The sequence below is a fragment of the Anser anser genome (genome assembly GCF_964211835.1).
Source record: "Anser anser genome assembly, chromosome: 27".
NCBI lineage: Eukaryota > Metazoa > Chordata > Aves > Anseriformes > Anatidae > Anser > Anser anser.
Genome location: NC_139748.1, coordinates 1,384,648 through 1,412,156, shown reverse-complemented (window position 1 = coordinate 1,412,156; position 27,509 = coordinate 1,384,648). Strand labels below are relative to the sequence as shown.

The window sequence follows — 27,509 nt, the reverse complement described above, 5'->3', positions numbered from 1 at the left end:
AGCGCAAGAGTATGAAATATACGTGGGCACAATCCTAGCTTAAGTTCAGCCAGTCCTAAAATAAACATAGGAACTCCCTCAAAACTCTGATTTATTTTTGGTTTGAGATTAGGATGCTGTACAATATGAATTAAAGCAGAAACATCTGCTTGCAGTAATGTGTGCGCACATTGCTTCATCTCTTGTGGCTGTACAGTATCATTTTTTTTAATCTGCTGCAGATTAAAGTTTATATATTTAGCAGACTGTGTTCTGAGATGACATAAAAAAAAATGCAAAGAGGAAACCCTTTATGCTTTTTGGCACCAGATAGCCAACAGGTAATGGCACAGCCAGCATAGATTATTATTTTTTGAAGACTGCACTGAGATTTTGTCCACTTAGGCTTTTCTTCTGAGCCTCAGAACACTGGAAAGGTGTGGGTGGTTCTGTTTTTGGTTTTGATGTTGTTGAACTTCCTCTTTTAACAGGTGATGTCATTGTAGACATAAATGGAAATTGTGTCCTTGGCCATACCCATGCAGATGTTGTCCAGATGTTTCAGCTAGTTCCTGTCAACCAATATGTAAACATGACTTTGTGTCGTGGTTATCCTCTTCCTGACGACAATGAAGACCCTGTTGTAGATATAGTGACAGCTACACCTATTATCAATGGACCACCTGGGACTAAAGGAGATGTTTGTCTGACCAGCCAGGATTTAATACCAGGAACAGTCGTGTTGGACCAGAATGGAAAAACGGGCCCTATGTTGGTCAATGGTCGTCTGAATGGCCCTTCCGTGGATACAAATGAGCAGAGGATCTCTGTTGCATCTTCGGGAGGCTCTCAGCCAGAGCTGGTCACCATTCCTCTAGTCAAAGGGCCTAAAGGCTTTGGGTTTGCCATTGCAGACAGTCCTACAGGGCAGAAGGTAAAAATGATTTTAGACAGCCAGTGGTGCCAAGGACTTCAGAAAGGGGATGTAATCAAGGAGATTTGCCATCAGAACGTACAGAGCTTGACACATCTGCAGGTGGTGGAGGTACTGAAGCAGTTTCCAGTAGGAACAGAGGTGCCACTGCTTATCTTAAGAGGAGGTATATACATACATTTACAGTTGTTATATACGGTTATATATGGTTATATGCTTTTTTAAAGTCCCCTTTTAGTGTGATATTTAAAACCCGTCCAGTGTTGAAAGTTAACTAGCAGTTTATTATGCCTCTAAGCCATTATGTTCTAGGTTTAATCTATATCCCTGCGTATTTGGGGTGAGAAGACGCTACTAGGGATTTTTTTAAACAAAAATCTTACAGTAGTATGTTTAAACGCTGGCTCTTCCAAGTGTCTGGGGAATGCTAAAGCAAAAATGCAGTCTCTAGCATAATCCGAAGGGTACAATAGATAGTTTTCTGAGGCTCTACAAATGTATTCCAGTAACTGTAGCTGTAATGGACAGGTGATTACAGGTGGCAAGAAGCATCAGTAGTAAGGTGGAACTGATTGCTGAAAAGACTAGAAAAATTATTTTCACACTTGCATATTTATACCTCTTCATTGACTCTTTTAGAGACCAGAATGCATTCTCTCCCCAGAAGCTGACTAGTAGGGTAGTGTGCATTTGCCAGAAGGAACTGAATGAATTATGAAGTGACACATGGTTGCTTTAGTGTGCCTTTAAGCATTTACTGTAGTCCTGAGAGTGTCACTTCAGTCATCCATATTTGCAAACATAACGAGGTCTTTTTCTGTATAAATTCGACTATTTCTTAATCGGCTAAGGAAACAATCAGATTTCTTTGGTAGCAAGTGAAATGCCACCAGGCAAATTCATAGAGTCCTTATCCAATGAACTGATGTGTGCTTTGGTGTCTAGCAAAAAGAGAAATACGCATTTTCCATTGTTGTAAAGCTAGCAGTTCTAATTTGAGACTTAAGTAATGGATTTGGTCAACTGAACATTCACTTTGCAGTTTAAAAGGCGTGAATAAGCAGTTATCATTTTCGGCTCAGGAGAAACCGATTATATTACCTTAATACTGTTTAAACTTGTGGTGACCTAGAATTGAAATTGCTTTCTACATTTTATTTTCTTCAGGTCCACCCTCACCTACTAAAACTGGCAGAGTGGTGAGTATTAATGGTGTATTTAAATTTGTTTCTGATGAAGAATGTTGAGGTTTCTTTAGTTGCAAAAAAACTCATTAATATGATCTACTTAGCACAGAAGTTCTTCCACAGAATCCTTTGAGGGTTTTTGGGTAATTTGATGGATGCAGTGGATTTCTTCTTTCTTACTACTACTGAAATACCAAGAATAGAGCAAAGATCTTGTAAGAAAATACATGAAGTATTGCTGCTCAGTTGTGATGTTAAATAGGACATTGTTCCTTAAGTTCTTTCATTATTTCCTTCTTTTTTGCACTATACTTGAAATTGCTATCTGTGTACATACGTAGACCTGCTTTTTTAATCTCATCCTCTCTGGATTTTAGTCCCTGTGGTAATCTGCAAGATGATTTAGCAAAGCCGTGTCCCCTTAGCTGGTATAAATCCATTGTCATAGCTAAATGTTGTCAGAGTATGTGTTAAAGGGGAAACAAAGTACTGTATCTAAAACTTTTTTTTTTTAATGCATTGCTAATTACCTGTATTAAAGTGAAATGGGGTTTCTAAAAGAAGTTTAAGCTACTTTGATATTTCTTGATCTCCACATAAAATGGACTGGTTCGTATTTCCTTCTTAAATTGCTTGCTTATCTTCAAATCCATATTTTTGGAAAGTCTGTCTGTAGCTTTGCGTTTCTAGTTGGATGTTTGTTATTCTTGTAAAGTTTGACCCATTGGGATATCTTTAATATATATTAGTTCAGTAAAGAATCGTTGGGATTAATAAAGTAGCCTCATAATGTGAATGATAATGCATATTTTTGTCATGAGCGCTTCTCTTATGAAATAGCCTAGTCAATGCCCGTTAGTGAACACCTCTAAGAAAAGAGCTGCTGCTTCAAAAATATTCCTTGTACACAACAAATTATTTCATTTTAGGAAAATCCTGTTAGAATGTAGGCATGGTTTATTTTTCTATGTTGTGCAGTTCAAATATCGTAGTCACATCCAAGCAGTGGGATAGCATGAGCGCGCAAGTGTATGGTTGAAACAAGCTGCACTCAATAAGATTTGAAGATTCAGTTCCTTGCAAGCATACAGCTGCCTACAGTAAATAAATTGTTGCATAAATCTGTGCAACTTGAGGGTGCAAGCCTTGTCAGCCTGGTTCCTGTGTCCACACACTCTCTGCAGGCATGCTAAAAATACTTAGGAGCCCGGGAATGGCGTTCCAGCACGCACACAGGCAGTAGCAGCTTTCCCATGGAGCACTCAATGTTCAGTGGCATTAAGCAACATGGCAAATGAATTCAGTTAAAAAGGGCAAGTTCTTGTGTTTATAAACATACAAGAAGTGTGAAACTGCTAAACTCCTTCGAGGGGTTTTCTTCCACTGTTCTTAAAAGGGCATATCTAAGCCTGTTCTGCTTGTACTTTTGTTTAACGTGCACAGACACATGCAGACCACCATGTTCTAGTTTTCCAGAGTTATGTTAGTGCATAATCCACTGGAAATTAGGATGGGAGACCACAAGGATACTTGGTGTCCTTTCCTCTTGAAATGGTAGTGTTGCAGCTATGACAGCAGAAGAAAAAAATGCAAATACGGAATTATTATTCCCAGTTTTATCTGTGCCTCATGATACTCAGCTGTTCCCTCCTGTTGAGTGTTTTATAATGCCCTTGTGCTGCTGCTGGGCTGCCCTAACGGCTTGGCTGGTCCGCCAAGCGTGCCATGTGTAACGCTGAGTCGGTAATGGCAGGGGCTTGCAAGGTTTACACATTTCTGAGCATCAGTCATTTCAAACCCTGTTTCTAAGCCCGGTGGTTGGCAGAAATCTGTGACCTGTCTGGAGGACTTGAGCAGCGTAGGCAGATGCAAGCTGCGTACAGAGCTCACGTGCTGGGAAAGCTAAGGTCACCTGCAGTATTGTTCCCTTACTCCCATGTTTTGCCATGCATGTCACTTCAGTATGATGGTTATTGTCTTTGCACACACAAATTCCGTCAGGCTTTTGATTTAATACATGTTTTGGGGGGGTGGGGCTCTGTTTCAGAAGGATAAGCAGGACAGTTCAGGGAGTTTGGAAGCTATCAACGATCCCATTCCACAACCTATGCCTTTCCCACCCGCTGCTGTAAGATCGGGCTCTCCAAAACTGGACCCTTCAGAAGTCTACCTGAAGTCCAAGACTATATATGAGGACAAACGTGAGTATTTCAACATCAACTTGGAAATAATCAAGTATGACAGGCTTTTTTCTTTGTCATATATATAGTAAAACTGCTGTGACTTTCATATTGAGTTCATTTAACCTTGTATGGATACGAATATTTCAACAAATGCATAATTCATACAGAAATTAGGGAACTGTGGAGCCCTTTTTTTAAAGATGCAGTATGTTTCAACCAGTTTCAATAACATAATCATAGAAATGGTATAGTGTTCTAATATGATATTTCCTGTCCAGAAATTTCTGAACAAATTGGTCAATTTGTGGACATGATAAAGCAAATGTGACTTCCTCTTTCAAAACAGATGGGAGTTTGGGAGATATGGCATATTGTAGCATCATCTTTACTTAATGAATTGCATCAAGAAACTTTTGTTTGACCTGTGTAAATCCTTGAGACATTTTCTCCAAGAACATTTTGTTTGTAAGTGGGTGGGCTTTGCTACAGATACGTGTATGTAAATAGGCCCATAAAATAACTTGGCAGACAATTTAAAAAAAAGTTCATAAATAACTAGCCTAAGTAATTAAGGATTGTAACATCAGAAAGTGGAGCAAAATAAAATTATGCAAACTGGACACATTAAATAACTTGACATGCCAAAATTCAGTTACAGTAACTACACTGAATACAATAGGAGATTTATATTTGTTACAAATTAGTATGAGATCATTAAAGAGGGAACTTGCACCCTTTCACAGCCATTTGACAATTCTTCAGTCTCTAAGCTGGCCTAATTCTGAAGTAAACCAAAGCAAAGTCTAGGAGGTGAACTCAAATGATCCTTCTGGGTCCTTCCCAACTCAAGATACTCTGTGATTCTGTGATTCAAACCTGACAATTTCAGTGTTTATAGAAGGTGGCTCTGAGTTGTGTTGCAGACTGGATTTCATCCTGGCCCACCACACAAATGCAGCTGTGATTTCTTCTTTGGTGTTCATCAATCTATCCTTTCCTTTTTTAGCATTTTCTTGAATACCGTTTTTTCCATTTTGGAAATAGAACTTCACTGAAGATTTAGCTGTTCAAATTGGTCACCGTACTTCTGGTTACCGCATTCTGTCAATAAAAAGAATTGGAATACACAACATAGGAATAATCTTTCAATAATCAAAGATAGCTCGTTACATGTTTTGAAATGTTTTCTCTCAGCTCCAAACACAAGAGATTTGGACGTTTTCCTGCGCAAACAAGAATCAGGCTTCGGTTTCCGGGTGCTTGGAGGGGATGGACCAGACCAGCCTGTAAGTGAAACTGTTTGTAGTTGCTTACATGTTGCCTTACCTTGTTACTGTTAGAATGACTCCTACTCTGTCATCAACCTCTCCTTCTAAGTAGTTTAGTGATGGAAAAAATCATCAGTTCAGTAACTACCTTTTAAGATCAAAACTTGATTCAGATTACCAGGTTCATGCTGAGTTTAATTCCAGTTCCTAAGAGAAGAGAATATTCTCGTCTTCGGTCAGTGAGATGTTTTTGAGTAATCTAGTTAAAGCTGGAAGGTGTAATCCAGCCCTGGTTAAAGCCAGAGGGCATGAACAGTGCTCTAGGAAAGCAAGCTAACTCTTTGTGGTGTATATTCAGTTTTGTGTTTCTTTGTCAGAGTGTCCACTTGGGTGGAATTTGTGCTAGCACTGTGTTTTCCCAGAGGCCACGAAGGCGTTGACCACAGCCTGAGGACTCCAGCAGGTAGCCTTGGGCTCTGATCAGTTGGGTGTCTGTGAGAAGCCCACAGCTGAAGAGCTGCAGGGTGGATGGAGGTTTTCACGAGCTGAATGGGAGGCTACAGGGAAACAGTTCTACCTCACTAGTTCAAGTCCAAATGAAAGGAAGAAAATGGTTGGTTACCTTTTTTTTTCTTTCTTCTTCATGGCTGGCTTTAATCTGCAGGGTTCACATTCCCTTTCCTTTATCCAAAGTCTTTCTTTGACATCAGGTGTGTGTTTCTGTAACTGTTGTTGCATTTTGGGAATGCTTTGAAGGATCACGCTGGCGCTCAGCCTTTGCACGTTTGCCACCTAATCCTGTTAGTGGTCTTGGCACCGAACGTGCGCTGGCAGTGCTCAATTTACCGTGCATGTCGGTGCTTTCTGGGGAGCAGATGAGAAGAAAGCTGCTGCTTACCCTGGAAAAACTCTGTCAGGCTGTTCTTTTGACTGAAACCTGATGAAATGAGGCAAGTTCTGGGAGGATGTCACCCTCCCTTCCATCCCCTCACCCCAACCCCCAGCTCCACCAAATTTTCAAAAAAAAAATCTTGTTTTGTCAGCCTGTGTCGCTTCTGGTGGATTCGTTTTGAGGATACAAGCATGGCCTTCCCAGTGCACTCTTTCAGGCTAATATTTGCCTTGTGTTTTTCCCTCTCATCTCAGAAAATACAAAATGTGGTGCTTTAGAATTTGCATAAAAGCCTTGAAGCAGAAGCTATTAAAATTGGCTTCTTCCTGCAAATGGATGTACGTATTGTTTTGCTTCACAAGTGGCATCAAAATGTAGCTCTAATGTTTGCTCCAGAGGAAGCATACTCATTAGAGCCTGGGTTGCTTTAACCTGGTCAGTGATTAGGGTTCAATTACTGTTTGAAGTCATCAGTGTAATAGTGTTTCCTGGCTTCGGCCTACAGAGCTGTTGCACAGTTTCACATGGATGTGAGTGGTGATTGTTGAGGAATGGCAAAGTTGGAGGCAGGCTGGCAAATGCCCTTCTGGTACCCCCTGGGCTGTCTGTTCCTGTTATGGCAGGCTTTAGGAGACTCCCCTCAATTTCCTAAAAGGCAAACATTCTTCTCTACAAAGAAGTAGTCAGACTAATACCAAATGTCAGGGGCTGTTGCTTCAGCTGTCGAGAGAAAAACTTTTGGAGTAGATTGCTTTCTGATTATAGTTGAAGAGAGGTGTCTTTTTTTTCTGTTCACATCTATGATCCAGTGTAAGCCTTTTGTGTTTTTTAAACATGCATTTAAAGAAAGGGAAGAGCAGTGCCTCTCTTGAGCAAAACCAAAGAGTTTTACTTCTGTTGCACTTCGTAGCATTTTCCGTGTTTTGTTTCCATAACAACCATAACTGTTGGTGCTGAGCTGATGCCATGACTGCTGCGTACAGGCAAGCTGCTCTCCATTGCTTAACCTCAGACAGCTGCCGGCCTTGATTATTCTTAACCTTTCATTTAACCTGAATGTGATTCGAGCATATGAAATAGTGTGTTTTTCTTATCTGGGTTATATTTAGTAGCACTTTAAGAGGTGAGGGTAGACAAAATTGATAAGGGGAGTGCAGCTGTTTGAATTCATTATCTAATCACCAAAAGCTGTGCACTGAAAGAACTTGAAGCATGGAACTGACTGAGCAGCTTTTCAGAAATAAATTCAAGTTCTTTTGAATGCTTTTGCTTCTTCCCTAGGCACTCTGGGCTTGTCTTAGTTAAAGAAATAAGTAAAAATTCTAAAAAGTGGAATGAACAACAGAGACTTTTATTTCAATAATGTCTGTAAATCGTGTATATGTAGTAAGTACGTAATCTATGCTTATGTCAAAAGTGCAAAGCACACTCACTGGCTGTGTTTCTGCTAGAATTGGACAGTCAAATAATCTTTTAAAATATCTTCCCAAAAGACCTTTTCTGTCTGGATTCACCTAGTTTCCAACCATTACGTGTTCTGATGAGTTGATGTTCTGCCATTCAAACCCAGTGACTCTGCTCTGTTGATAGATCTATATTGGAGCCATAATCCCACTGGGAGCAGCAGAAAAAGATGGCAGGCTTCGAGCTGCTGATGAACTGATGTGTATTGATGGAGTCCCTGTTAAAGGGAAGTCACACAAACAAGTTTTGGACTTAATGACCAGTGCTGCACGGAATGGTCAGGTGCTGCTCACAGTCCGGAGGAAGATCTTCTTTGGTGGTATGTGTCTGTCTGTCTGTCTGGAGAGTGTACCACACGAAACAGATGTGACTAAAGGAGCACTTTCATTGCTGTAATCAAATCAATTAAAGCTGCTCTGAGACATATCAGTTACTGCACTAGAATTGAGCAACCTGAGATTAAGGAGTGTCAGCTACAATTCTGAGTAAGTGGAGAAAAGCAGAATTTAGTAAGCTGACGCCTTGGCGCTTGCTGGCTAGCACTGCTCACACAGATAAGACTCTGAAAATTAAGATGGCAATGCCGTTTTCTTCAAACCGTTTTGTAGATACTAGTTAGAACAGCCATTAATGCTATGCAAATTGAGTAATAACACAACCTGTTTTCTGGACAACATGCTATATTCTGAAGTCTGTTGGCATCTGTGTGCAGCAAGGATAAGTGCATTCAAACCAGAGATGGTTCAGTGCAGCATCTTGTAATTCTGCAGTTTTAGATCAGTGTCCAGATCTGCAGTGTATGGAAGGGTATTTATCCTTGAGTTAATAGTGCTTGGTCATGTGAACGACAGCTGGAATAGAGCTCAGGAATCCTGATATGGTCCCCTGCTCTGATTAGTAACCAGTACTGCTTTTCCAATGTGTTAGTCAACCATTCATTCTGAATATATACAAGTAAAAGGAAAACTATTTTTAAGATCAAGTCTCAGTCTCTTTAAGGGGCCTTCTGATAGATGGACAGACTGTTTCAGGACCAAAATTCTGTGGGTTTCCCATTAGAAAGCCGGGTTTCAGACTTTAAAAAACACTTGTCATTCCAAGTAAACAGTTGTTCCTCGCTTAACATAGCAATAGTTCTAGTCTGTGGCTTGATCTCTGCTGTAGGTTTTGTACATGTAGCTTGCAGAAAAGTCACTATTTTATTTTACTACAAAAAAGGCATCACATCACTCTGACAAAGTTTGTTCTACAAACTGCCAGGTCTGTTCTGATGTGGAAAATCAGGCTGCAGTGGGCTTTCCTTGCATAGCTATATACACCTTTGTAGGGTTCTGGGCCTTCATGCATCATCTGATTTCCATTTGATATAAATTTTGTTGTTTATGAACTTGTCCCTTACTTTCCAAGGCAGGCAGTGTTTCCTCTTGCCAGTGCTGATACCGAGATGTACAGCTTCGTTGTATTTACCTGATAAAACAGCAGTATTGTTTTTTTTCCTTATTTGTTGTTTGTCTGTTATTTCTAAGGAGAAAAGCAACCAGAGGAGGAAGAGTCACAGCCTGTCGTGACACAGGATGGTTCTCCCCGACTAAATCGGGTAGAGTTTGCAAACCAGCAGACCCCAGAGGTCTATGATGTCCGTCTGCAACGGAAGGAGAATGAAGGATTTGGCTTTGTCATTCTCACCTCAAAAAACAAACCTCCTCCTGGTGGTAAGTGTGATGAGCTGGTGGTTTTGTCACTGCCTGGCATTACTGGTGCCTGACTGTTTTATCACGGTCCTTATACCAAAGCTGCTGTTGTCACTAGCATGTGTGTTAAGGGTTGCAGTTTCTTCAGTGATTTCTTTCTTTGATATGGCTGTGCTATGTGCACAGCATTCTGTATAGATACAGTCGTCTTTCACTCCCAGTTTTCCACAAACCAAACAACTGAAGCTTAGTCTGTCTTGCTTCATGTTTATGATCTTTTTCATCCTACTGTGACATAAGTGGGGAACATGGGAAATAAAGCACGGTCAGCCTGTCTGTACACAGGATTGTGAAGTACTTGTCACAGGGTAGTCTTAAGGACTTAGATTGTTTTCAGGTTTCTTCATGTCTTCAGGACATGTCTCCAGGACATGGATTGTTCGTGATGTATGTTCTCCACATTGCATTGATTCATAGGTATTTAAATGGAAGTCTAGTTTCAACCTTGTTTTTATATTATCTAATTTCTTACTTTGGGAATCTGAGAAAGTAGAGACTGCAGCACTTGGAGGAAAGCAATGAAGTTGTTACTGTCAGACATTTAGAAATAGATAGTGCTTGTCTAGAACATCAAAATGAAAAAGTAGCATGCTGTGCTATTACAATTCTGGTATATGAGCACGGCTTCAGGCATAGTTGTAAAGATAAACAGCAAAATAACCAAGGTTAAAAGGAAAATACATGTTGTGAGTGGAAGTGAATGAGAGAAGCTGGAAGCTTCTTTTAGGAAGCTCTGAGTCCAAATTAAGTAGTGGTAAGGTCAGTGACCCCCCCTGCACAAGATCAGTTTTGCTCTGTGTAATCAAGTGATTTGTATTCCCTGTGCTCATAGCTGCTAGTCACTAGCAGTGCCAAGAAGAAATTTTGAACTTTTTTTGCGTGAGATCGTGAGTAGGATGCTCTTCCTGAGATTCACTCCTTTTGTCCATCAAGTTTGGGTTGTCTGTGTCAGCCCTCAAAATACAAGCCAGCTCAGTGAGTTTACACATAAGCTGACATTAAAAATGTGTAACTCCTGAAATCCGTAGTCAATTCCTTTAGTTCCTTATTGGAAATCACTGCTCTGGAACTTGTTCAAATGGTTGCAGATGGATACAATGATGGCTTGAAAGTGAATCTTTCTTCTGGGGCTCAACACTTTCCTCTGTTTTTCCACTTCATTTTACTGTACAACAAAAAGCAGCAGGAACACAGAAGAAGACGGTGTTTCTAACTAACATTGTGCTGAATTCATCCAATATATAGTTAGTGCATGATGCGATCTTGGCTCAGATGCTACCTTTGCAAGAATTTTTAAAAACAGCCATTCTGAAAGTGCCTGGTGCCAGCCTGTGCCGTGGGAGACGGCACAGCGGCGAGCAAGCGCTGCTGCGCGCAGTTTGTGCGCGGAGATGCCCGCTGCGGGGCCAGTCCCCGTGGCAGTGCGCAGGATGAACTGTCGCCTTCTGGTGCAGGATGCTGCACAGATGCCTGTGTTCAGGGTTAGAGTTGCTGTGGGTTGTTGGTGTGTTTTCTGGACAGTCAGATATTAAGAAAAATGTTATAAACAGAATTGGCATTATTATATAACTATTACAGACAACATTTTTGACAGAGAATCTGCTGCAAATCCTTCTTTATTTTCTTAATCATCACCTCGATGACAGCCTGTAGGGCAGGGACAGTCTCTGGGATGGTTGTGGCAGTTCTGGGTCTGTATGGTGCTTGTTGAACACAAATAGTATTTGTGATCTGAAAAAGTTGATGTGCCTGCTCTTGACTCCCTAGTGATTCCTCACAAGATTGGCCGTGTTATAGACGGGAGCCCAGCTGATCAGTGCGGGAAGCTGAAAGTGGGAGACCGCATCTCTGCGGTGAACGGTCAGTCCATCGTGGAGCTCTCGCACGACAGCATAGTGCAGCTGATCAAAGATGCAGGCCATGTGGTGACTCTGACCGTCGTTGCTGAGGAAGGTAAGGAGGATGCACGGCCCAGTTGAGTGAATGTGGCCTACCACACGTACCAGATCTGATGTTTGTAACTTCTGAAGTCAATTCACTTACAAGGGAGAATTTTAAGGTGTTCGGGAATGAAAGGAAGGAGAATGAGGCTCATCTGTTTGCTCTGGAAGAACCGAACACAGGTGGGGCAGAAAGAGACAGCTGCTGAGATGGTTATATTGAAAAATAAGATACAAGTAATACCAGCATGATCTGGGGTAAGGGATTTCCCTCATGGTTTCTCGTATGAGAGAGATCCTGCTGCTCACATGGAAATACGACCTGTCCAGACCTTGTGTTCTTGCACTGAAGTTGTCCCTTCTGGGGGAGTTACATCAGACTAAAGGACTGCACTGGGAAGGAAAACCTCCTCACCCCATGGGACGGTACATGTGTCTCTTGCCGCTGCAGTAGTTGTCAGGAAGCTTTGTGCCAGACGTGGTCTGTCAGAACATTGCGGAGCATCCGGCGCGGCTCTGCAAGGGCTGTGCAAGGACCCAGCTACAGGGCGGGAGCTGGGTGCGTTTCATATCCCCTCCACTTAGGCAGTCTGAGTCTTTTCTTCTTGCTGTCTTAAAATACACAAATGAACTAGTACTGCATCCCTAGGATACAATTGAAACACCCTGTAGTTCTTGCCTGCTAAAAATACAGCTTGAAAAATGGTCCCATCCCACCACAGAAATCCCGTCTGGTGTTTTCCAGGCTGCTAGCAAATTCTTCACACACAACTGTTGTATCATCTAAGCAGCGAAATGAATGTTTGTGACTGCTAAGTCCCATCTTCAGAGATGATATTTGTAATGAAAGCTCCCATGCAGTGTTGCGTTCAATATGGTATTGTTCCTACGCAAACAGTTCACTATAAATATGTAAAATTCAATCATTTGAACTGAAAAGCTGTTTTCTAACCCTGCTTACCACTGCATTTTTCTGGATTGCTGCTTGTGGGTTTAATTAAACTTGCTATCATTATTTTGCCAGAAAGTTGGCTTTTGTCACCTTTTAAATAATTAATGCCTAAAGCCAGAATGTGAATACAGCCAACAGATCGTTCTCTAATTTCACATTCATTGCAAATATTTAACGTGCTATCTCAGCCCGTAATACAGAATTTCAAAAACTTAATTTCCCTTTTTGTTAATGTTTAAAGCAGAGAGATTTCTATAAATTGTTATTTTTCTATTAAGATTTTCATTTCTATCAAATCTAATTCATTGCAGTTTGAAGGGATGTACCTCAAAGCAGTTGCCCAGGGCAATGTTTATAATGCAATTTAAATTTGAGTTTGTTGCATTAGATCTGTTTCTCAGGGGCTCTTTGTCTTTAGAATAAGCTTTCTGAATATAATCTTTTTTCCCTCATTTATGCATGACCTTACCTGGACAGTGTATAAGAACTTAGCTTTTCTCCTTTCCTCAGTTAGAGATTTGGAGCCAAAATGTAGAGGTAAATCAAGAGCCTGAGGAGAATTAAGGGGGGGGAGAAAAAAAAAGGTGGTAACACTAGACTGAGGAGACCAATCAGAAAATGTGGGGGACTTAAAACAGCTGAAGTTTGCATGTTTCAGACTTAAAGAATTTTGTGACAATGAAAGAGAGAAGCAGAACCTGTTCCACAGAAATGGGAATAAATCCCTGTTTTAAAATTCTCACTCATTTACTTGGAAAAATAGAGTTTAGCTCACAGCATAACCCTTCATGCAGCAGAATCCCTTAAGAAGCCAGAGTGGTTATAAATTCGTCAGGGCTTTAGTCCTTTCCCCCTGTTGGGGTGCCAGGGAGAGAGCTGAGCTTTACAGGGATTGTTCACAAGGTGGTGGATAACACCAAGGATGAATATAATATGCAGCTCCAAAGAGAAAAATGCCTGTTTTGCCAAAAGCTGTACAGCATCACAAAACATAAACTCTCCTAGAGCTTAATGTTCCCCAGTGCCTCATCTTCAGTGCTGTCCTCTGAGACTGGCAATGAAAATGCTACCATGTAGCACTCCTCTCTCCCTCCTGGCTTTCACAGATCTGTGGTCTTTGCTTTTCATATGAATAAACGAATTCCACTTCATGCTCCAGAAGACATTCTTTAACATTTTTCACAAAAGCAGGAGCCTGTCAGCTTCTGTCATGTATTAGCTAGAAACACAAGAAAGAAAGCTGAAAGAGGACTGGAAAATTTGTACAAACAGATGGCATTTCTTTTGCCTGTGCTTCTAAATTAAAATTCTGAGTATAAACCAGAAGTAAAAGTTGACATTTTGTCTCTAGAGAAAAACCTCTTTAAGGCGCATCATAGTAATAGCACCAACAAGTCCTATGAAGGATTTCTGAGGTCTAGCATAACTGAGAAATTCAGTTTAATAATACGCATTATGTTTTCCTTTCCATAAGATGCTTGAGCGCTTTATATATTTTACTAGGGTTTGGTTTTTTGTTTTTAACTCAGAAATGAATAATGAGATGCACCTAACAGAGGACTGGAACAACTGCACTTTGACTGTTTGGGATTTTTTTAAAAACAGTATAAGGAAAATAAATCTATTAGTTTATAATTCAGTATATAAGTTCATCTTGGGCCACAATTTGCCATTTAAGTTTCTAGCTAAGAGGCAGCTTTTTGCATAGACTATGGTTCATTACTCTTTTAAGTGAGAGACATTTTGTATTCTGAAACGTCTTACTTTATAAATGCAAAGGATTTATTGTAAAATGCACAGTCACTACTTTGTGTGGTAAAGAAAATCATGTTATTTTAAAGGATTTTATTAAAGCGTCATTACAGTTTAATTTTTACTTAGCCTTTGGGAGAAAGCCGAACACTAAAATGCTTGTTGATACATGCCAGTTACCTGGTCGCTCCAGTGTAGCTCTGGGACTGTTTCATAACCTTTCTTCCAGGTGGCCTATAGGAGGCTCTGTGTTGCAGCTTAAAAGAGTTGACAGTTTGCCTCTGTTGTTCAGGCCTTCATTGGTGAATCCTAATTGCCCCTGCAAATCCTCATTCTCCTCTTACCTTATAAAAGTGATATGTTCTCAGATGGTCATTGTTCTTCATCCCTTACAAATTACTGTTATATTGAGCATCTGAACCAACCTTGTGTATCTGACTGGCTCTAACACCTTCTGCTCTTTATCAACTTGCAGACCGTCTAAAAGCATTTTGTTCATGTTGGGTTTGGTTAAAATTGTGTATTTCTTTCAGAGAAAAAGCAGTGTAAGTAAGAGTAAAATTTCTATATAACGTACGCTGTGGAACTGATGAACTGCCATTGGTTTCTGGCTTACAGCACTAAACCTAGGGAAATCCTCTGCACCTGGTAACTGCTGTGAGCTTGGCGCAATCTGAGGGACTGTGGCAGTAGCATCACTGTGAGCAGCCCATCAGCTGTTACACAGACCTGCCTTTCAGCTCATCCTCTGAAAGCTGTGGTTGTTTTTCCCAAAATTTCAGAGGCAAACCTTCTGTTTTGTTCCAGGCAGTTGAGAGCAGCAGACATAGCACTGATGGTCACTGTGGTCTCTTGTTGCGTGTGCTTCGCTTTATATTTGGAAAATTATCTCTGACTGTTGTTTTTGTTTGAATTATTAGAACATCGTGGTCCTCCATCGGGAACAAACTCTGCCAAGCAGAGTCCAGCTCCACAGCACCGACCTCTGGGATCAGCACAGATGAACCCTTCCAGCACAGACAGGTACAGAGCTTTTGTATTTGGCAAAAGGAACTGAAAACAACTAGAAAAGCTTGACTGGTGGGATCATTTAAATGCGAAGGTAACATCCGCTTCCTTTTACTTTTCTGTAGGGTAGCTACCGAAGCTGAAGCTGGAAAAGAAGTTTCAAATAGTTACAGGCTTTCGTGGCCCGAGCATAAGCACTTGACACAACCGGATGCTGGCATTGCTTCAGTTATTGGTAGTCGTCATTCGCAGGTGCAGGTAACCATGCAGAGGCACGCAAAATGCTGGTTCATCAAGACGCTACAGTGAAATTGCCTCAGAGTATTCAAAATGAGAACAGTAAAATGTTTCCATGTCAGACATGGGTAGAAGGTTGCTTATAAAAATGCACTAAAGCATTTCACAGAATGTTTTTGCTAATAATTTATATTTATTTGCTTATCATAGATGAATACTCAGACAAAATCCTTGGAACAGGGCTACTACTGACGCTCTGGCAACATTTCCTAAAGAAGTCTTACGCATATCTAAAACTTAGAAAGAAAGATGTTATTTATATTTAGACTTAGAATGAAACCATTGCACTTAATCATACATGAGTTGTGATGAATTCATTTTAAATTGTATATTGCATGTTTCTCAAAATGTAGAAATTTGTAAAGCATTTTTCCAGAGAAACAAAAATTTATGTCTGCCTATAGGTCCTCATCTTTTTTTTTCTCTTTGGTCTCACTTCCTGCACAGAATTCTGGCTGTTTCCCAGTAGAATTGGAGAGAGGCCCTCGAGGGTTTGGGTTCAGTCTTCGAGGAGGAAAGGAATACAACATGGGCTTATTTATCCTTCGACTAGCTGAAGATGGACCAGCTGTCAAAGATGGGAGAGTACATGTGAGTTTGTCTTTTCTAATCAGTTTGTTAGCACAGAAGTCAGCCTTTTGACATACTTAATTTGCCTATGGTGGTAACAAACTTTGTTTTTTCATGAGTTCAGGATCCCAGCAGGCAAAAAAACATCTGGACAGCTGTCCTTTCAGCTATTACTGTGCAGCGATAGCAAATGCTGTGGTGCTAGGCTTTTAAAGGAGAAAATGTAACTCCGGCCATCCGAAATGACCTATCTGTCTATCCACGTGCCTGAGTTATAATAATGTCCCTGGGCTTAGCAGCAGTAAATCAGGATACTCCAGACAAGAAATTGCACGGTGGAGCAGAAAACGGAAAGTATACTCACTGTCCAAGTCAGTGAGTTTCTATGTGTACATTGTGCTATTGATGTTCTGTGCATTATTTGAAGATATAAGCCTAATATTTTTTTCAAAGATTACTCTGCTGATGCTTATGTTTTTGTAAGAAATTCACTCTCTGTTATTGTAGGAAAAACAAAATATATAGGTACAATAGCAAAGAATTGATGGTACATGATATCTGTGACTTCCGTTCAGAGCTGAACTTTCACAGTCTAGAGCACAAAACTGAGTCAGGTGACCGTGAAATGCAGCCCCTTGGTGGTTCGCTCTGTGCGTGGCTACTGACACACGTCTCTGCCTCCATTTGTACCATAGTCTACCAGGATGGAGCTGACACTCAATACTTGCTGGAGCTATTCTGACTCTCAATTGGATGTGACATTTTATGTATTGTTAACTTCCACTATCCTAATTCTTTGCAGAAATTAAATTTCGGAGAGAGATAAAGATTTACTGCATGTTGTCTTTGACCAGGGGAGAAGACAAGCATGATGGGAGCCGATGGTCTCTGCCTACATAGCTGTGTTCAAGAAAGAGCCCAGAAATAGATCCCAAGGGAGGGGGGACCACGGGGAGCTTCCTCAGCAGTCTTTTAAAGCCCACCCTACCACTTGGCACCAGGCACCTTTCTGTGCCAAGGATGTATGTATATAGGAGGCTCCTCAAATGCTCACAGTTTCTTCCTCCTCAGTCCAGCGTGGTACAGTGAAGTACATCCTGTTGCCTGTTTCTGAGTTTTCCAGTTTCATCTCTTAACAGAAAGGAGTCCTATCCTAGCAGACAGATTAAATAATAAAAACAAACCTGGAGCTTCATGCTTTGTCTCATAAAGTCACATCCAGATCTTTTTTGTTACTCTTTTGTTTCTGATCACCTTTTGGCCAGTAAAACAGGAGTGCCTTGTGATCACAGGTGGCAAAGGTGCTGAGAGCAAGATTCAAACCTACATGAACAACAGGCTCAAGTTTCATCTTATTGTTTCCCAGAAGTCCTACTTTTGACTAGTAGACAAATGGACTGTACAGTAGAGCAGAGTTCATCTGCAGACTCACGCCATTCCTGTGCTGAAGCTGTGTGTAACAGTAGTGCAATCACATCTGAAAAGTGGATTCAGAACAGAGTCAGCTGCTTGTCCCACCAGCATGGGAGAATCCTAACGTGTTTCATCCTCATTCGTTTCTGGTGGTGCATTTGTGTGAATAAAATGCTGCTTAATTCAGATGTGTCAGGGGCAAGAGGAGGCAAAGTGCTAGTACAATATGAATGTAAGTAAATCACGCTGCTGTCTGCACCGCTTCTGCCCTGGTTGTTGCATCACTCAGGACACGGGTTTTGGCCACATGAGTGCTTTTGTTATTCCGTTGTGAATATATTTGCTGATGGTGGGTGCAGTCTGGACCCGTCCGCAGCCAGTCAGCTGCAGGTCAGGCACTGGTGGGAGCAGTGGAGCAGGGCCAGAAGTGCTGCGCTGCGTGCCCCCGCAGCTCTGAGCTCACTCAGTGTGAGATTGTTCGTGGGTTTTGTGTCGTTCACTTTGTCCCTCCTGCAGCTGTAAAATGCTGTCATTTTTCTGGCTGTACTCTAAAACAGTGGAGAGGAATTTCTCACCCAGTTAATGGCAGCTGAGCATGATGCGAGGCACGTAGCATGGTGCAGAGCGCCCTGTCCTATCAGATGCGTAACCAGCTAGTGACCTTCTTTGGCAGAGGCGTTTTATTTAACAAAGCCCAGTTTCTTTAAACTGCTAAATTTAAACACTGGTGACATCCGTTGGCTGACCCGTGTATTGCAAAATAGGTTTCACGATGCTTTGTACAAATACTATTTGAGCCCCGTTCTGGTAGCCTGCAAAATCGGTGTGAAGTATAATTATCCACCCAACTTCTACGTAAGTTGCTAATTGGCCTCAGAGACCCAGGTAACTGCATAAAGGTGATCTTTCCTACTTGGAAAAATGAATCCATCCCTTTATATGAAACTTGTTCTGCCATAGTAACAGTCAGTTTTTTATTAAACATACGGATGCATGTTGCCAGGTTTTTCATGGTTTGTCAATAATCTCCCTCTGTAAGATGATGCAGAATGAAAATAAGCTCAGGAACATGGCTGTACCTGTCTCATCACTTGTAAATAAGTGGAAGATATGTTTAAAGTAAGCTGAGACTTTTTATTGAGCTGGCTGAATAGGAGACCTGACATGAAGAGTTCTGAACTGCCACCTTGTTGTGTTGTGTTGTATAATCAGCAGTCCCCAGTATAATCAGCTGGGGTGGTATTGTTATTGTTGATTTCATGTGGATTTAATGAGAGAGGAAAAACAGATGCATCTGTCTCTGTTTTTTCTTTCTAAATTAAAAATTATTTTATGGTGGCTGTGATTCATAAAAACTGAACTGGTTGTTATTTTCTTACCAGGTTGGTGACCAAATTGTTGAAATTAATGGAGAACCCACCCAAGGAATCACACACACACGAGCTATTGAGCTGATTCAGGCTGGAGGAAATAAAGTTTTGCTGCTGCTGAGACCAGGGACTGGCTTGATACCAGATCACAGTATGTCATCTAAAGTGTGGTTTCATTTTGTGTAAATTTCTTTAAAATTGTAAAGTCACTTTTTTCTGATGAAGAGCCTTTCAATAATAGTTAACTAACCATGAGTTTATCCCTTGAAAATTTTAAAACACACAGTTTGAACTACCAAATAGTTTGTTGTGTTCAGTCATTTACAGGCAGCAACTGGCATCCGCTCAAGGGATAAAATCTGCTCAGAAGTTTCTCCATTTCTTTCCTCCAGAGAGCTAGAAGATGGTTCTTAACATCTTACTATTCCAAATTGCACATCACAGTAAAATCAGAGTGAATTAGTGCATGGCATGGAAACAGCCCATCTGTGACCTACGAGATCTGTTCTGTGCCATCTTGCTAGCTTCCTGACTGGCTTCGTTTGTGTTTCACACTGAATTACTTTGTCACTAAGTGTGAAAGTTAAATAGAGTCCTCTGTGTTCTGATGAACTTCTGTTGAGGTCCTCTTAAATCAGCATTTACAAGCGAGAACAGAGGGAACCAGTATGAGGTTCACCTCTAGCTCTCTCCTTACTAACAGCTGTTTAAGCTTGGTGTAATTTCAGCAATGCTAAATAATGTTTACCGTGCACCAAGAGGACAGCACAAGAGCTATCTGGAACCACTGCTGGCCCTCTCGTGCATGGAAATTTCTTAAATCTGACACAGAAACACACAAACATCGAAAGTCAGGCAGGAACTCTAGAGACCATCTGGTCCAGGCCTCTGCCAAAGTCAGGTCCTGAGATAGCTTAAACAAGTTAGACTACTAGATCAGTGACTGTAAAGAAGGGAAAGGTTTTGCCTCTTATCTTGCTGTTAATCATACGTTCCTGATTGAATTCTTGCTTGCTGTACTCTATGATTTTGGTATGTAGTTCTGGGCTTTTTCTCTTCCTCCTTCAGGTTTGGCTCCCTCCAGTTTGTGTCCCTACGTGAAACCTGAGCAACATTAAGGGCTTTCAGTGCTTTTCTTGGGTTTTCCTTAAAGACTTGGTAAATCTGCATGTCTCGTGTTTCATCTCTTCCTATTATTAAAGTGCAAAGCTATGAATAACCTCAACTTCTCATTATTTTCAATTTTCTTTTAGCAAAAAAAGCATTTTAGCATTTGATTTTCTTGTAACCAATGTAGGTCAGGAACTTGTTTTGCAATTTGGCTGCATAGGCTCTAAAATTATGCTTATAAAAGACCATGTCAGTCCCACAGAAATCCAGCCAGCATAAGCACAAGCTTTTTCCAAAGTCACTTCCTTACAATTGTTGTAGGTTGTAGAACAATGCAATATGGAAAAATGACTAAATAAAACTTTTAGATGATGCCACTACAGTATCTTTTTTAAATTGAAGCTTTCACATAATATCCTGATACCTCAGTAGCATGCACGTTTCTAAAACAGTCTTAAAAAAACTTAATCAAATCTCTCTCTGTTTACTTCCAGGTGATTGGGATAGTTATAATCCATCTTCATCAACTGTAATATATGAAGAACAGTCACCATTATCTTCATCTTCACATTCTGCTTCCCCATCTGAAGTGTGTTATTTACCAGTACCAGGAGAAGCTTTAATGAAAGTTCAACTGTCTGAGAAACTGGAACAAGCAAAGAACACTGTGCCTGAAAAGATAAGCACTTTAACTGAAAACCAGTTTGAGATGAAGCCTCTGTCTTCTCCCCAGAGAACAAAGAACAGATGGGATCTCTCCTCCAGTCCTGGCTTTGAAATCACAAAAAGTAGTTTGGAATTAGGGACCAGAAGAGACAGATCTGCAAGTCCAAAAAAGTTAGGGGCAGCTGAGGGACACCATCACACAGGTTTGCACAGCCCTAGAAAGGGGGATCCTGAAAAAAACTACGGCAATCTCTCACATAAACCTGACAGTTCCAGAAAGAGTGAGAGTAAACTCACAGAAATAGGGATGAACAATAGTAGCAAAAAAGAGTGTTCCAGTGGAAATCAAGGCAGGTCTGCCAGTCCTCAAAAGCATCTCAGTAAGCAAGGAAACATAGAAGCATCCTGCAAGTTACAAGAATATCCTGACTTAACTGGTGGTGATAAGATGACTGTTGAGCAACTGAAAGGTGGAAATGGTAAAATAGGAGTCACAAGGAAAGAAGGGAAGCAGAAGAGTTCTGGAAAGAAGGAAGGGTGGTCTCCAGAGAGAAAATATGCAGCATTTGAGGAGAGCAACCTTCCATTCAGTGACTCTAAGAGAAACACATCCGAAGATGAAAAAATAAGGAAGTCAAACTCTGGAGAACTGAGTTCCAGCAGATTCAAAACTTCAAGTCTTTCCAATATTCCACTGCTTTCCATGGAGAAACAAAGAAGGCTAGACGCACAGGAGACTGATATTCTGAACAGACGGCATGGAGAGCGACACATGGAGCTGCCTGATGAAACCAAAGATGATGGAATTTCCAAATCTGAAAATAGTTCTCCGGTCAAGAAAACACCAATAACTCCTGGACCTTGGAGGGTACCAAGTGCATGTAAAGTCACCAATACAGCAGGTGTGGCTGAAAAACGGGTTTGACTGACACTTTTTTTAGAACATGTAATCAAGTTTCTAATAATGATCATTTAAAAGCATTGTTTCTTTTCACAAAGTTGTCATATTTTTCAGAAACTGGTTAGAGGGTGGAAAGTATTTGATTCATTCTTAAATTATCTAAGCTGCATGAAGGACCGTTTGGATTGCTTAAATGAAATGCCTCCATAAGCTGCTGTCCCCTTGTCCTTTTGAAGGCGGTGTTCTGCTGCTCTCAACGTTGCACTGCTACGGCTTTCTCAGATAGTATTGTGAGTTTCTGAACAAAATTATTTAATGCCTATATTGCCAATGTGATCATGACTCACTTCTTGTTCTTGTGCCAAGTTATCTACTGTATCCAGTCAATCTAATTCTTCTCATATGTATTCCAGTCACAGGAAAGTCAAGGTTTTGTCGAAATGGGTATTTTCTCAAGAGCATGTTGCATGTTTACATAAGGAAATATCCATGTCTTACTGGTTCAGTAAGAAGATGGGTGGGTTGGTTCTATCAATTGTAGGGCAGCAAATGAGCCACTGATGCTGTTTCAATTGATGTCTTTTTCTTAAATTTTTATACCTAATATAAAATCGTGTAGATAAAAATTATATTTGGCATAAATCAATGTTTTGTAATTTTGCCTTTTACGAACACAACAAAATTGCTTTATTTTCTTGATTCATGAAGATGCTTATAACAACTGTTTGCAAACATCTGTCAAAAAGGAGAAAATGCTGGTTTCTGTTAAATAGCATAATTCTTTTGGTTTCACTTGTGGCACGATGTCCTCCTTAGCATTCTTTGTAAACATAAGCATTGAGTGTGCATTTATTTTCAGCCTCATTGTGGTGCTGTATACTAAAAAGTCACATCTTTAATTATTTAATGCTAGTTAAGAATTGGATTTTTTCTTTCCCTCTGTAGAGCTAACAATTGATCTTTAGGACAGAACCAACTGCCATACTAGCTCCTTAAATGAAGTTCCTGCCTGTGTGTATTAGGTCTCCCATATTTTATTTTAAACGTGTGTCTAAGAGTGCTAAATAGTATGATATACAGGGTACATGAGTCCTAGTATCTATTGTTTGGGCTATAATACAGATTTTTTTAAAAAAAATAATACTGGGGAATGTTACCACCAGAATCTTCTGACATATATTAGACCTATAGCAGTAAGAACAACAGACTGCATAAATTGAAGGGTTTTATTTCCATGATAGTTTTAGAGGTGATTTCCTGATGTGATAGGTCTGTAATTACTGCAAAAAAAAAAAAAAAAAAAAAGGTGGTAAAAGGAATGTATTGGTCCAGGTTGCAGAAGGAAAAAGAAGTGTAGCAGGTCAAGCGTTACTTACTCATGAAAATTCAAACTTGTTTAGGCTTTGAAACATGTAATGTTTTTAAAGCGTAATTGAAGCACAGTGATTCAGTTCTGAGTTGAAGAACTCTTTAGAAGTACAGATGACTACTCAAACAGCTTTTTAAAGAAACACTTTGAAAATGACATTGGCTTTAAAGCAGATCTGAACTGTGCTCTGCTGCTTCACATTGGATGATCCATTGATTTGTTGTGTAGCATAACATGAACAAGTACTCCATGTTATGGAGTATGACTGTGAAAATATTTAATACTTCAAAGTTAGTCTATGTAGATATTAACCATGTATTCTTAACAAGAGAGTCTGTTTTTTGTTGTTGTATGCACTTGCCCTAACCACTGAATGCTGAAACAGATTCAGAAGTTTAGTACAGAGATGAAATAGCACCACTGAAATTATTTCCCTGTCATCAACTACCCCTCTATTTTTTCTATATATTAATGTGACCTGATTTATTGTCCTATCTGTGTGTGAATTCTCTTTCCATAGAACTTGTATCTGTACTTACTGTATCAGATGACTTAGCAATGTGGCCTTGGAATGCTAAGCAATGTATGGATGTACTGGGTGTAAATGTTTATATAATGTACAGCACCTTTATACATACTTCTGAGGTTCTGACTAGAAAGAGACCTGTAAATCGCTCATTATTTTTTATATAGATATTAAAAAAGAAAGTCCAGTTCATTGCTTGTTGGTTCTGCACTGTATAAAATAGATTGTCTGCTGACTTTCAGTAGCGTGATACTTTAAACAGATAAATCTATAACCCAGATTTTACCCACAAACATAATACTCTTCTGGAAAACAAATGCCATTTATTATTGGAAGTTTTCTGGACTCCCGGTTCAAATAACAAATGTTCAACGAAGGTAATATAAAAATCATGAAGTCATGTAGAAACAGTTGTTTATGATGAAATACTTGTACTGTAGGTTTATTTGTACATTTTGATATATAAAAATGTCATTTCCTTTTCCACCTTACAACCTTTCCTTGTACAGAAAATAGCTATAAACAATTTGCTACCTAAAACTCTCATGCCCTCTTACTCCTTAAGTGAAAGAATGAAGCTATGGGAAGGTTGGTTTTCTTTTGTTGTTGGTTTTTTTTTTCCATCGCTAATATAATTGAAGATAATAGTCACAAAACTTAAGGAAAATGCAAGTTTAACAGATAGCTTTTTTTTTTTTTCTCTCCTATGCCTTTTCTAAACAATCTGTTTTTAAGTGAGAAGGTCTTTGTAACTTATCTTCCACTGACCTGACCACACAACAGAACGCTTCCTTAGGTATTCCAGTGTAAGGCACTATTGCAGTGCGTGGCTGCAGCAGCTTCACAGAACACTGAGTTAAGCTGGTTGTCAGAAGTTACAGCAGAATGCCCTTTGCACATAGCACGTGCCACTAACTGCCCGCTGATTAACCATAATGGAGATGTTAGAGGGAATGAACATAGCAAAATACTTTTAGCTGATAGCTGTTTTACATGTAGTTTGTGTTGTAAGGTTGTTCTCACGTAACTGATGTTTTCAAAAAAACAATAATTTATTTGCAGTAAGCCTAATGTAAGCCAACCAGCATTAATCTGTTGTAGCTACTATGCAGCTGCAAGCTTAACAACTGTCAGTGTAGGGGCAGCGTTCATCTTGTGCAGACTGAACTTCACTGCATCCTGCAGTAGCTCAGGATAAAGAGGCAAAGCCTAAAACACACTGAGATGCTAAGAAAAATACTCCTCAGCGCATTCAGGTAACTGCCAGTAAGTACTGGCTAACTGAACAGAGCTCTGAAGTCAGTGTAGCTCCAGTGCTCTCTGAAAATGATGATGCAGACTGAAACAGGAGGGCTCTTTGTTTAGCTTATGCACAGGATTGATGTTCGTTAAAGAAACAAGGCACCGATCGCGCCACTCCAGTAAGAGCAGTAGCATGACTTTTATACCGTTCGCTGCCCCACAGTATGTGCATGCAATTCCTGATATTTTCAATCTCATCTACTACTGTGTAGCCCCATTTATTCTGTTGTACATGCGTATGCCATAAGATGACCATTAATTAGCCCAACAGAGTTATAGAACAGTATAGCAGAGAAACAACTTTCAGTACATACACTGAGACTCTGTTGAAGACCTCGTCAGTTACATCGTTCTGTAATGTGGGAGCGCCTCTGCTTTCTGCCCAAGCCATTGGTCTCTGGTCTGTCCTTCTGGTGGAGGAGATGGCTGAGTGCTGATGTTTGGTCAGTTCATGGTTTGATCTTCCATAACTGAAAAGAGATGTTGAGAATGAGTATAGACCTGAAAGCCATAGGGCTGAATGCTTTTCATCTACAGGTAAGACTCCCATCTCCTTCACCCATCCTGCACTGAATGCTGTGCTCAGTGAGCTTACGATTTAAAAGTGTGAGCTACAGGAGGACCATACCTGTATTCTGAAGAGACAGAACTTAGGGTTCTGACTAACGGCTTTAAGCAAGCCTGAACAAGGCTGAAACTTAAGACAGGGCTGTCCTTCCCCCACCCTGTGCTACCAGCTGGCTCAGGGAGGTAGAGCTTGACTCAGGATGGTCCCTTCTCTGAATTACCAAGCAGAGGGAGCCTAATTCAAACCAAGTCTTTTTGCTTGGGTGAAGGGGAATTTGGCAATGGTGTAAGAGTGACATACCCGCATGCCCAAGAGTTTTCTTCTTTATGTGGGAATTATACTTACTCTGATATTGAATCCCAGCAGATCACTTATAACACCCGAGACAGCAGAAAGTATTACAACACGTGTTATATTGTAGATTAATGGATTCATGGTCAGCCCATACAGCCTAAATGGGGTATCTAATTCCTACAGTAAGAGAAAGAAAGAGAAAAGAAAAAAAAAAACACACAACCCACAACATGCCATTAGTTAGCCCATACCTGAAGCAATTAATCTGCTTTTTAGCTTAATATTGGCTTTCTGGCAGACTTTCTGCTGCCTCTGTAGCCTTACTTATACATTCATGCAAAAATTCCCGCTACGGATTTCAGGCCTCCCTGCTCAGATGTTTTCTAACAGCCATCCTGGATCTGAAAAACCTCCTTTGTATAAATACTAGCTTCATAACAAGAGTTTGATGCAACAGACTGCACAATTTGTCTAGACTATTCTAGGTGGCTTTTAGACTATGCCCTTTCTTTTCAAATAGCTAGCCTGCCCCTGTCAACAAGAAACTTCCACTTTGAAGTTGCTGAAGGACAATGACATTCTAAATTGTAGCAAGCCACTATTAGTCAAATGTTTGCAACATAATTAGCTACATGAATCTTGTATTACTAGATCTTATACCACTGTTGTCAGAGTACAGACAAAACTCCCTTTGCGAAACCTAACTTATCTAATCAAAAGACAATGGACCTGGAAAGAGCAAAACCACGCGGTTGTTGTCATTAGCCACTGTTTGCATAAAGCTGAGCAACTATCTGTTTTTAGGGAGATGAACTTACCTTCAGTAGCTTTGTAGAGAGTTTCAAAACATTGTTTACTAGAGACAGCTGTTCTTTCTTGTTTGGCTTCTTCTCCATCTTCAGGTATAAGTTTATCTGTGACAGATAAACGTTACAGAGTGGAGATTAATATTCCAACACTAGCCCCCAAACAATTTCTGACTTCGGAAAAAGTAGAGTCATTTTTGCAATTTCACTCCTAAAGAAGTGATAATAACATCGACAGGCAGAGGACTTTAACAGTGATATATCATTATTTTCCTGATTGACGTGGCAAATGCGTTAACGCCCGCGCCAAAAATAATTTAAAACTTTAAAATTTGAGTCTGTCTAATGTTTACCAGCTTGTCTCTCCCTAGCTATACAGTTATATTGCTTTATTACAGTGCAGCGCAAATGTTGGTTTTTAAATTTTAAAATTTGATTCTGGTATTTTTTTTAAGATGGTTTGAAATGCGATAGTTATAGCCAAAAACGGCATAAAGCCAAAGGGAGAACAAGTGCATGGAGGTACCTGCTCAGTAAGCAAGATGGAAATATTACTATATTTCTTGTTGGTTTCAGATCCCAAGGATGCTAGGCGTAGTAAAAAGAGGAGAAGTGCTGCCTCCCAGATTAAGAACTCCCAGTTGTAAGCTGCATTCAGAAATGTTTTGTGACCCTTCAGGACCTGTATTGAAAACAAAAACATCTACATCAGTAACAACTAACATGCCTATTCTTTGGAGAGATGCAAAAGCCTTGCCCTCGTTCCTCTTCTGAACAGCTATCCATGCGCTATAGTGACTGATGCTTTTTCCTTTGAAGTATAATTCGTTCACGTAACAAGGTTAAAGTAAAAAAACTTGTTTACAACCTTGTTTTAGCTTGGAATTTGCCTTTTTTTTTTTTTCCACCAAGAAGAATATGTGTTAGCCTGAAAGCTTGTACTTTCTCTTTCCTCCCTCTTTCCAATTAACTAGTAATTAAATGTCTTTCCTTGTGTGTGCTTTTCG

At 40.2% G+C, this 27,509-nt stretch overlaps 2 protein-coding genes across 6 annotated transcripts in view; one reads left to right on the top strand and one right to left on the bottom strand.

The window, feature by feature from the left end:
- The window catches only part of MAGI3 (membrane associated guanylate kinase, WW and PDZ domain containing 3), a 73,211-nt gene extending 49,486 nt beyond the window's left edge, over positions 1 to 23,725 (top strand). For 2 of the 3 annotated variants that reach the window (XM_083812917.1, XM_083812918.1), the window contains 12 exons: positions 471 to 1,079; positions 2,081 to 2,112; positions 4,148 to 4,301; positions 5,478 to 5,569; positions 8,034 to 8,226; positions 9,434 to 9,619; positions 11,426 to 11,611; positions 15,223 to 15,325; positions 15,436 to 15,568; positions 16,055 to 16,198; positions 18,973 to 19,111; positions 20,565 to 23,725. In XM_083812917.1, coding sequence (XP_083669043.1) covers positions 471 to 1,079; positions 2,081 to 2,112; positions 4,148 to 4,301; positions 5,478 to 5,569; positions 8,034 to 8,226; positions 9,434 to 9,619; positions 11,426 to 11,611; positions 15,223 to 15,325; positions 15,436 to 15,568; positions 16,055 to 16,198; positions 18,973 to 19,111; positions 20,565 to 21,661 — 3,068 coding nt within the window. In that variant the 3' untranslated portion in view covers positions 21,662 to 23,725. Of the gene's footprint in view, positions 1 to 470; positions 1,080 to 2,080; positions 2,113 to 4,147; positions 4,302 to 5,477; positions 5,570 to 8,033; positions 8,227 to 9,433; positions 9,620 to 11,425; positions 11,612 to 15,222; positions 15,326 to 15,435; positions 15,569 to 16,054; positions 16,199 to 18,972; positions 19,112 to 20,028; positions 20,119 to 20,564 lie in introns of all 3 variants that reach the window. The other variant, XM_083812919.1, reaches the window with a different exon arrangement.
- Positions 23,726 to 23,835: 110 nt separating this feature from the next.
- The window catches only part of PHTF1 (putative homeodomain transcription factor 1), a 32,071-nt gene continuing 28,397 nt past the window's right edge, over positions 23,836 to 27,509 (bottom strand). For all 3 annotated transcript variants that reach the window (XM_083812920.1, XM_083812921.1, XM_083812923.1), the window contains 4 exons: positions 27,029 to 27,184; positions 26,515 to 26,610; positions 25,748 to 25,873; positions 23,836 to 25,304 (listed from right to left, as the gene is read on the bottom strand). In XM_083812920.1, coding sequence (XP_083669046.1) covers positions 25,284 to 25,304; positions 25,748 to 25,873; positions 26,515 to 26,610; positions 27,029 to 27,184 — 399 coding nt within the window. In that variant the 3' untranslated portion in view covers positions 23,836 to 25,283. The remainder of the gene's footprint in view (positions 25,305 to 25,747; positions 25,874 to 26,514; positions 26,611 to 27,028; positions 27,185 to 27,509) is intronic.